Source organism: Sinocyclocheilus grahami, unplaced genomic scaffold (genome assembly GCF_001515645.1).
Source record: "Sinocyclocheilus grahami isolate Dianchi unplaced genomic scaffold, SAMN03320097.WGS_v1.1 scaffold427.1, whole genome shotgun sequence".
Lineage (NCBI taxonomy): Eukaryota > Metazoa > Chordata > Actinopteri > Cypriniformes > Cyprinidae > Sinocyclocheilus > Sinocyclocheilus grahami.
In genome coordinates this window covers 542,602-553,210 of record NW_015505606.1, presented here as the reverse complement: position 1 = coordinate 553,210, position 10,609 = coordinate 542,602, and the positions used below count along the sequence as shown (strand labels likewise).

Sequence of the window (10,609 nt, the reverse complement as noted above, 5' to 3'; positions counted from 1 at the left end):
CACACACGCACACACACACACACACACACACACACATATGCATCGTGACTGATTGTTTGTGCTTACAGAACTGCTGTAGACGACCTTCCAGAGTACTCAGAGGTCCAGCAAGAGGATGTTGCTATGACAACTATCCCACTGGATTCCACAGAGAAGAATTCGTCCTATGACCCCAGAACCTCTGTGGTTTAGCATTGCTGACCTTAAGGAGTATGGCTGTAGATGTGCAAGTGTGTGTGTAAATGACTGTGTCTGACTGTGTGAACATGTGTGTGTGTGTGTGTGTGTGTGTGTGTGTCTATATGTGTATTGAATGGTCTGGTTATCCTTGACAGCAAATGTCACTCTAGTGTTGTTCTTCATACAGTAAAACGACCTGTTATCTGTGGAAAAAGCAGAGTACATAAACTTTTTCAGGCTGGATTCTTGTTTAAAATATCTAAAGATTCTGAGAAAAAGATGAATGTACGTGAAAAGCAAAACTGCATAAAATATTAAGGCTTGTTTTCAGAGAATATATTTACAATTTAGTTTTCATTTAGTTTTTTCATGTTTAAAACATCTAACATTTAACATGGTTTATTTCCTAAAATGAATAAACAAACAAACTATTTACCTTGACTCATATATTTTGAGAAAAACAAGTTTTATTATATTACACAGTTTTGCTTTTCAAGTATATTTATCTTGTTTTAAAGATGTTTGGTTATTTTTCTGAAAAACAAGACTAAATACTTTTGAACAAATGTATTGTCCCACACTCTGAGTTAAATATTAAATTCCATCCATTTGGATTATACAGTTTTAACAACAACAACAACAACAAAAACCTAATTTAATGTGAGACATATTTGTCAGTCATACATAAATTAAACATGTAAGAAACAAGTAAGATTTATTTTATTATTATTTAGAAAGTTTATTTTGAATTATTTGCAAATACATTATACGATATTTAAATCATAAAAATCATGAAATCATATTTCTCAAAATGCTCAAATTGCTTAGGATCTGCATAAATCTGTTAATTGTGAAGACACTTACATTTATTCAGTTACAAGTATGAACATAGTTAAAATATGCTAGCTGTGGAACAATCAATATAGTTAAAATGTATGAGACAGAAACCAATTTGATTTATTGATGATAAATATGTAAAACTGGTTATTGTGCATTTAAAACACGTTCAGTTTATTTGTACTATTAATAACCTTTTGTTTCTTGATTCATTAATGTATAGCTGGCAAATGGGGATCACATTGGGGATCACATTAATTTATAAAACTGTGTAATCCTAATGGATGGAAATTTAATATGCAATTCAAATACATACATCTTAAATTTAGGCCTTAATAATTTTTTGGATTTGGATTTTGTACTGTTTTGATGAAGCAGAACAATATCTATAATACACGTACATTTATTGCATTTAACAATTTCCATTTACTTGTAAATGTATATCCAATTTTATAGAAAAATGTTTTTAAAAAACAAAACTTGTTTATATTTGGGATATGTACTAATTGAAATGTAAAGAGTTCAGGATTAAAAACAATTCAAATGTCTTTCTATGTTTCCTGCACAATTCTTTCATAACAGACTTGAGACATGTGTCTTTTCTTTAATAAATGGTTTGTTTCTGTCCACTATTTTGCCTGTTATGAAAACAAAGACCACTGATCTATCAGACCTTTGAAAAGGTCAAACCGACGCAAATGAGAAGCCACATTCATTGAAGAGAAAAGTTGTAGGCTGTGTTTTTACCCTTTCTCTCTCTCTCTCTCTCTCTCTCTCTCTCTCTCTCTCTCTCTACTGGCTGCTGATCACGGGATGGAGGGATCAGAGAGATGAGTGCAGTCAGGAGGGGTGTAGGTATAAAAGAGTTGGCCAGGGGGCAGCACAGGGGGGCACTACAGTACAGGAGAAAGAAAGAGTGTGTGAGGGAAAGAGTGGGGCAGAAAAGAGAGAACGGATGAAATAAGGTACATATTTTAATTTGATCTTTCTTTAGTTGTATCGTTTTTATACTCTTTATATCATTGGTTGAAGACTGACATTGTGGCCCACTAGGGCATGCCATGGATGAATTGTTGTTTGATTAATCATTTCAGAATTTATGATGAGCGTAGATACAGGATCTTTTTGCCATCATAAGAATCAAGATGACAAATCAATAAAGGAAAAAAGTTATTTTATTTTGTGAGAACCATTAATACAATCCATGTATGGGTGTTTGCTCTTAGGACATAACTACAGTTTGAGGTTGTGAAGTTGGAACAGTCTATATCCTTAGATGCTTCTAGAAGACTGCTATACAACGGCAAGCCTATACTACTTCGAACAACTAAAAATAAAAATACAATATTAGAGAGAGAGAGAGAGAGAGAGAAAGAGAAATCGGTTGCTTTCCATTGTTTCTCTTTGACAGGGTAATACATTTCTTAAATTTTTCAGATCTTCTGCAGTAGGAATGGGTCTTACTGGGCACATTTTGCACTCACCTAAAATAATGTTGTTGTTTTTTTCCTCCCACAAACAGTTATCATTTCCCTGAAGCAAACCATAACATTTAATGGTGAGAGAATTCTCTCAATTCATGTTTAATTTTTCCTGTTAAACTGCAAAATAAAAAATATATGTAAAGAAATTAATAATAATAATAATAATAATAAAATATAAAAATAAGTTTAAGCATAAAACATAAAAAGTTTTCCAACAAGATAAGAAAAATAAAGAATTCAAATGAGTAAATTATTAATTCAAGATAAATTTTCTGCAAAGGATTCTTAATATGTTTTACAGTTTTTTTTTTCAACTGCTTACACACAAAATCTTTACTTGTCACACAATTTCTGAAACCTGACACTCAAACACCAGAACCACACACCAGATCTGCAAAACCATACACTAATTCTCGGACCTTGAATCAGTTTTAAATTTCATAAAAACATTTTTTGCAAAACACAACACACAGTTCTCAATGTAACACACAAAAATCTAATAGGAACTAGTATTATGGCAAAGGTGTTCGCAAATGTTTGCTTTTGAGATGTGTTTGTGATATTTTGAATGCAGTGCTTCATTTTGCAAGAGATGTGAGGCATTTTGCATTTTGTGTGTGCAATTCTTGGATTTGTGTGTAAAGTTTTGAAAAAAAGAGGCAAAGTTTTGAAAATGCGTGTAAGCAGTTAAAAAAACTGTAATGCGTTTATTTTGTTATCTGATGTTTAGATACAATATATCTTTTCATGGAAAAGAGACAACAATACTTTAACTTTTAAACAAAAAAAGTTTTTTTTAAGTGTTCTAATTGAATAGTTTGCTAATATTACAAGTATAAACGGCATGAATAACTAATAAGCGGATTTTCATGATTGATAGATATTGACCATTTTAACTTAAGTTTCACAATCTATGCACTTTTGGATAGATATTTTAACTTACCAACATATTTTACTCAACTTATGCTACTCCAAACCCGTATGATTTTCATTCTGCCTGTTGTTTTCCAAAGATGAAATAAAGTTATACAGGATTATAATAACATGCGGTTGAATAAATGATGACAGTAAATTATGAAATTGTCATTTTTGGGCGATCTATCCCTTAAAGCATATTTTAATGCATGTGGGCCCATATATGCCTTTCCAGGATGTGGAAGAGTGTGTGTTTAGCGCTACTGTGCGTTGTGCTGACGCACGCTCAGTTCCCACGTCAGTGTGTGACACCAGAAGGTCTGCAGAGTGGCACCTGCTGCCCATCACCTACTGGACTGCCCAATGATGAGTGTGGATCCAGTACTGGGAGAGGTCAATGTGTGTCAATTGCTGCTGACCGCCGCCCACACGGGCCTCAGTATCCTCACGATGGGCGGGATGATAGAGAACGATGGCCGCTGAGGTTCTTTAACAGGACTTGCCAGTGTAACGGAAACTTCAGTGGATTTAATTGTGGGCGATGCCGACATGGCCTGACAGGGCCAAACTGTGATCAAAGATCCACCGTGGGTGAGGACAGAAATAAACACAATACAGATATGTACTGGAAATACATACAATATGTGATGTTTGTGTGCTTTGATTTCTGTCTCATCTGGGTTTGTGTGTGTTCTCAGTGCGTCGTAACGTCATGCAGATGTCTACAGATGAGAAAAGAGCCTTTGTGAACGATCTGGACCAGGCTAAAAGAACCGTCCATCCTGACCTGGTCATCTGTACTCATCGCTATCAGGAGATTTTTGGCCCTGATGGAACAAGTGTACAGTGTGAGAACATCACCATTTATAATTACTTTGTCTGGACCCACTACTATTCGGTCAGTAAGACTTACATGGGTCCAGGCCAGCAGAGCTTCGGAGGTGTGGATTTCTCTCACGAAGGACCGGGATTTGTCACTTGGCACCGGTATCACCTGTTGCAACTGGAGAGAGACATGCAGGTGACCCAAAACAGATAATGATAATTGTACTGCAGGAAACAGAAATTCAAAACCTGTTAAATTATGTCATGCGATTCCAAAACCGTATGACTTACTTCTTTTGTCAAACACAGAGGGTGATAGTTTAAAGAATGCATTGGTTGCTCCTTTCCAGACAAATGTAATGAACGGGGACTGGAGCTTCCAAGCTTAAAAAAAAGCAAAACATATCATAAAAGTTGTTCATATGACTCATACCTTGTAAGTCATGTTTTCTGAAGTCATACAGTAGTTTGTTTGTCAGACGAAATGGCAGATTTGGCGTTATGATTGGTCAGATCACCTGTCAATCAAACTCCCAGGGACGGGTCAATAAGACCACTTACATCATCAATGCACTTGGTGATGTAGGCAGTGACAGTCTCTGAGTACTCCTGGAGGTCTGTGGTGTTATTGTATGTGGCAGCCTGCTTAAACATATTCCAGTCAGTGGTGTTAAAACAGTCTTGAAGAGCCTCTGACGACCCTTCCGGCCACACTTGTTTCTTATGATGCTTTGACATACTTTTTAAAGCTTGATATATATATATATATATATAAAGTTATAATTATGACATGCAAAAAGTCAAAAGCATGACATAATTATAACATAATTATGACATAAAGTTGAAATTATGACAAAAAGTCAAAATTGTTAGATATTTTGTCATAATTGTCACTTTTTTTGTCATTATTTTGACATTGAGTATCTGATCATTTTGACTTTTTATCTCCAAAACTATCTCATAATTTCGACTTTTGTCATAATTATGATTGACTAATTGATCATTTTTTTATGTGGCTGAAATTTGTTTTATTCATTTAATTTATTCATTTTATTTTTAATAAAATAAATAAATAAAACTATACTAAGAACCAATTTACTTGGGAACTAAGATAAGAATTTTTTTCAGAGGATGTATCTTAAATGAAATGAAATGAAGTCTTTTAACCTTGTTTTTCCTTTTTCATTGTTTTAAGCATAATCCTCTAAAGTTTTGTTAGATGTATGCTTTATTCTGGAAAAATCAATTTGGCAAGTCTTATTATCTTGAGCAGTGAGCAGAAATACCAACTATTCTCCATTGATAGAAGGATCAGCTAATGGGACATGTTGGGATACACGTGTGTGTGTGCACAGGACATGCTGCGGGACCCGTCGTTTGCCCTGCCGTACTGGAACTTTGCAATAGGAGGCAGCGAGTGTGATATCTGCACTGATGACCTGCTGGGAGCCAGAAGCAGCTTTGACACCAATGGCATCAGTTCCAACTCTGTGTTCTCTCAGTGGAGAGTCATCTGTGAGAGTATGGAGGAGTATGAGACACTGGGGACCATCTGCAACAGTACGACACACTCACACAACATACCAATAACACACACTGCCTCTCTATACATCACACAAACACATACACACAGAATACTGCAAAAACACACGTCTAATTTTGTGGCCTCTCCCTGGTGGGAGATCTGTGAGAGTGTGGGGGAGTGTGAGACATTGGAGACCATCTGCAACACTAAGACACACACACACACACACACACACATGCATTCCAAGACCTAAGACTGCTCACATGCTGTTTGAGCTAATCCTCTGAGGCATTTTGAGAGCTCAGAAGAAAGATCAAACCTTATATGGGCAAAATTATTAGGATCATGTGATTGTATTTGCAAGTGACTCACAATTGCAGACAAAGTGAATAGTATTATATGCTTCTTTCTCACAGTCTGCAGGACCTCATAAAGAGATTTGGTTCATGGGTCAAAAACAAATGACAAATTGTGATAAAAACGAACAAACTAGGTATTAATTTTGATTTCATATGGTTATGATAAACTTTTACAACATTTACAAACTTTAAATCGAATGACTCTAAAAATGTAACGTGGTGTAACCATAAAGTAAAAAGTTATAATTATTTTCCTTACACCATGAATACGTGTGTTTACATCGGTATTACTGTAAAATTTTTGTTGTGTGTTTTTGTCATTTTTAGTAGCTTTTTTATATTTCTCTATACAGTTTTTAATCAGTACTATATAATTGTACTAAATATTTTTAATTTCAGTTTTAGGTTTAATTATTTTAGTACTTCAAGTTACGGAAATTAAATTAAAATGAGAAATGTTGCCTTGGCAACTAGCTAAGATAAATAGATTTTCTATTTTATTTTATTTTTTGTTTTATTTAATTAACATTTATTTTATTTTACGTAACAAATATGTTTTTTTGGAGGGGGGGGGGCAGTTTTAATTAACTATATTTACCTTTTTAAAATATATTTTTCAAAATAAACATAATTTTTTACAATTATTATTAATTAATAAATTATAAACATCATCAAGTTTTGATAGAATCGCACCACATGACACGATTTTACATCCTAAACAAATCTTAACATAAAAAGGTTATGGGATATTTTACCAGACATATTGCCCTTGAGACACTATACTGATGGTCTTTAATAATAAAAATGTATCAAAAGTTATCAAAGTTATTTACCTTCTCTGACTGGTGTGTATTCAGGTACAGAGACAAGTCCAATCAGAAGAAACCCTGCTGGTAATGTGGCTCGACCCATGGTTCAAAGATTACCACAACCACAGGACATCATTGACTGTCTAGAGCTGAACACTTTTGACACGCCACCATATTACTCGACTTCTTCTCAGAGCTTCAGGAACACTATTGAGGGTATGATACACTCACAACCGCAGATAAAGCTACTTTTAAAACAAGTTTTTTTATAAATGTTTGGAGCCACAGACAAAGAGACTAGCACACCAAACAACCACCTGCATAAACTCCTAAAAGCGAGGAGACTTTTAATTGGTGTTCTTGTGTGTCACTAGGTTACAGTGCTCCCCAGGGAAACTATGACCCAGTAGTGAGGAGTCTGCACAACCTGGCTCATTTGTTTCTCAATGGCACAGGTGGACAGACTCACCTGTCACCAAACGACCCCATCTTTGTCCTGCTTCACACGTTCACTGATGCCATTTTTGATGAATGGCTTCAGAGACACACTGCTGGTAAACACACACACACACACACACACACACACACACACACACACAGGTTTACATTTGTGAAAAGTGGGGAGATCCCATAGTGTAACGTAATGGTTTTTATACTGTACAGACCGTATATTCTATTGCCCTTTACCAACCCTACCCCTAAACCTACCCCTTACAGGAGACTTTGTGCTATTTCAGATTTTCAATACACTCCATTCTGTGTGATTTATAAGTGTTTTGAAAAGTGGGGACATGGGGTAATGTCCTGAAAAGTCACCTTCTCCTTGTAATACCTATGTCATACCTTTGTCGTTATACAAATTTATGTCCTCATTTGTCACAAAAACGCGTACACACACACACACACACACAATGTACATACACGCATAACCAAAAAGAGATTCATCTTTCAGCTGTATTCTAACTAGTGTTCTCTGTGCTTATGCAGCAGGCACAGTGGTCTATCCTGAGGAAAACGCTCCAATTGGGCACAACAGAGAGTTCAATATGGTTCCTTTTTGGCCACCAGTCAGAAATGCTGAAATGTTTGTCACCGCCCCAGAAAACCTGGGCTACACCTATGAGGTTCAGTGGCCAAGTGAGTAACACAGCAAAAATACATACATACATACATACATCAATAAAAAAATACACTTCAGAAAAATAGTCTGTCATTGATAGGTAACTATGCAGGAAGTAATACAGGACTAATGAGTAGTAACACATCAACTACTACTATAAACTAATATGGAAACAAGATAAACTAAATTAGGACTGAGGTAATCAATAATGACTGAATAATATTGTCCTCCTCATTACAAATAACTGACAAATTATAAAGAATGACCAATTAATTACTAATCACAACATTACCATCTGTCCGAGATTAAGAGCAATTGGCTTGCATTTGTAATTACTCAAGTGTTACCTAGTAACTCTTCAAGAACTTCTAGTAATTTTAAAGTGAAGAACCTTTTTTTTTCCTCTTTAAAATAATGGTTCAGATCATTAGTAGTCCATGCGGAGTGACTAGGTAACATTTGAGTAATTACTATGCATTGTATGGCCATATTAAGAATAAAAAGACAATGTATTATATCGCAGACACGTTGATGTTGATTAATTGGTAATGCTTTATAATTTTGCATAGTTAATTATTAGTTCGGAATGTGGCCAGTCTCACTCAGTAATTACAGATTACCTAATAAAGAACTCTCAGACATAAATTTACTATTATTTACTGATTAGTTATTCTTGTTAGATATTAGATTATAGTAGCAGCTAAAGTGTTAATGTAGGACTACTCATTAGCCCTGCATTGTTACCTATTAATGATCGACTAGCCTATTCTGAAGTATTCTTTCTAGAATGTTTTATTAGTATAACTTATCTGAACTTAAAGTTGCTTAATTGAAGGAATAGTTCTCCCAAAAATGAAGACTGTCATCATTTACTCTCATCTTTTTTCTGCTGCAGAACACAAAAGTAGATCATTTAATTAATAGCCAGCTGTGTGAATAGAGTCTAATGGAAGTACATTATGACTCACTTCAACACTTAATGAAGTACCCAAAAGCGCAAACAAAAATAGTCCACATGGCTCGCTGATGATTTTTCAAGTGCTCTGTTCAGTTTAAATCGTTTTTAACAGTAAAATTGCTGCAGAAGCCATTGATCTGCTGTGTGCAGTTCAGTAAGTGGAAGAAATGTTCACCTGCTTCTTCTGCCAGTGTCTGATCTTCCCCCTCTTCATTACACTGGTCTTTTTATAAATGAATTCTCTGGATATTTAACACATTATTACATTATAGACTAATGTGAAGACATGTAGGGCAAGAGCAAATGAGTGGTGTATAAGCCAAGCTATTAGGCTAATTGGGTATCTGTATGCTATGCTAGTACATAAGCTAACAAAGACATTGATGGTCATTATAACATAGTCCATGGCGATTCTTAACTATTAATTGTTTTGCCGAATTAGTGGCTAATTTGTATGAATTTGTATGATCTCAAGTTTTCATTCATACTCCTCATTAGCGATTCGGTTTAGGGGTGTACCTTAATGTTGTTGTTTTTTCATATAAAAAACATACATTTTCTTATGAATTGCATCATGTGGTTTCATAATAAATCACTACCTTGTAAAATACTTATGCTTTCTCGTGAGATTGGGTTGGATTTAGTAGGAATCAGGCTAAAAGTTTTTTGAGCCAATGGGATCTCATTTTTAGGGAGTACCCGACTTGTCATGACACCTGTTTAAAGAAAGTTAGCAAACCGTCGAAGATGCATTTCTGTCACCTACTGGACTGGAGTGTGAAGTGCACACAGGAGAGCAATGGGGCCACCACAATCATAGTGTACAAATAAAAATGACTGTTGACCTTTATAGATTTGTGGTTTGATTCATGTAAACAGGAAATCTCTCTCTTTCTCCCTCGCCAGCTCGGTCATACACTATTTCAGAGATCATCACCATAGCCATTGTTGCAGTGGTGCTTGTTGTGGTTGTGATGGGCGGAGTCATCGGGTGTGCTGTTCGGGCACGTTCTTACCGCTCAGCTGAGGGCCTGGAGCCACTGCTAGGGGAACAGTTCAGGCGTTACTCAGAGGATGAGCGGCATGCTTCTCAGTCTATGGTGTGATTGAGAAACTAAAAAAACAAAAAAAACACACATCTTAAATGTTTTTATTTTGTTGCACTGTGCATCCACACTGTAGACCTACTGAAGGAGTCTGAATTATTCATTATTAGCATTCAAAAGCATTGTAAAAGTGTCTAGCGAGACACTGAGAATACAGTCATATGTGCCATTTAATGTGTCATTTTAAGTTGATGCACTGCTTATGAATGCCCTATGAACACATGACTTAAGTTTATTGTACAGTGTGACCTATTTTATATTACTCTGATATATACTGTATATATAAATGTCAAAATCCATTATGGTTAGATTTTTGTGTACTTTCAATTTTATTTAACAATGCAGATGATTTAGCAGCAACTGAGTTTCAACATGCATGAATATTACAAAATAAAATTGTAAGTAAATTGTATATATACTGTATTACATTATTATATATAATATACTAAATTGTTTTCCGGGGGGGGGGGGGGGGGGGCGGGGGGGGGCCC

The 10,609-nt window shown here is 35.4% G+C and overlaps 2 protein-coding genes across 6 annotated transcripts in view; both read left to right on the top strand.

Annotated features, from left to right (window-relative positions):
- The window catches only part of LOC107551573 (probable serine/threonine-protein kinase kinX), a 7,666-nt gene extending 7,474 nt beyond the window's left edge, over positions 1 to 192 (top strand). The window contains exon 7 of the mRNA XM_016233216.1: positions 69 to 192. Coding sequence (XP_016088702.1) covers positions 69 to 192 — 124 coding nt within the window. The remainder of the gene's footprint in view (positions 1 to 68) is intronic.
- Positions 193 to 1,901: 1,709 nt separating this feature from the next.
- The window catches only part of LOC107551586 (5,6-dihydroxyindole-2-carboxylic acid oxidase-like), a 29,915-nt gene continuing 21,207 nt past the window's right edge, over positions 1,902 to 10,609 (top strand). The window contains exons 1-8 of one of the 5 annotated variants that reach the window (XM_016233246.1): positions 1,902 to 1,982; positions 3,652 to 4,007; positions 4,115 to 4,437; positions 5,597 to 5,801; positions 6,983 to 7,150; positions 7,309 to 7,488; positions 7,922 to 8,071; positions 9,919 to 10,135. In XM_016233246.1, coding sequence (XP_016088732.1) covers positions 3,653 to 4,007; positions 4,115 to 4,437; positions 5,597 to 5,801; positions 6,983 to 7,150; positions 7,309 to 7,488; positions 7,922 to 8,071; positions 9,919 to 10,118 — 1,581 coding nt within the window. In that variant the 5' untranslated portion in view covers positions 1,902 to 1,982; position 3,652 and the 3' untranslated portion in view covers positions 10,119 to 10,135. Of the gene's footprint in view, positions 1,983 to 2,557; positions 2,576 to 3,519; positions 3,525 to 3,651; positions 4,008 to 4,114; positions 4,438 to 5,596; positions 5,802 to 6,982; positions 7,151 to 7,308; positions 7,489 to 7,921; positions 8,072 to 9,704; positions 9,885 to 9,918; positions 10,521 to 10,609 lie in introns of those variants that run through there. The other 4 variants (XM_016233245.1, XM_016233250.1, XM_016233248.1 and 1 more) reach the window with 4 other exon arrangements.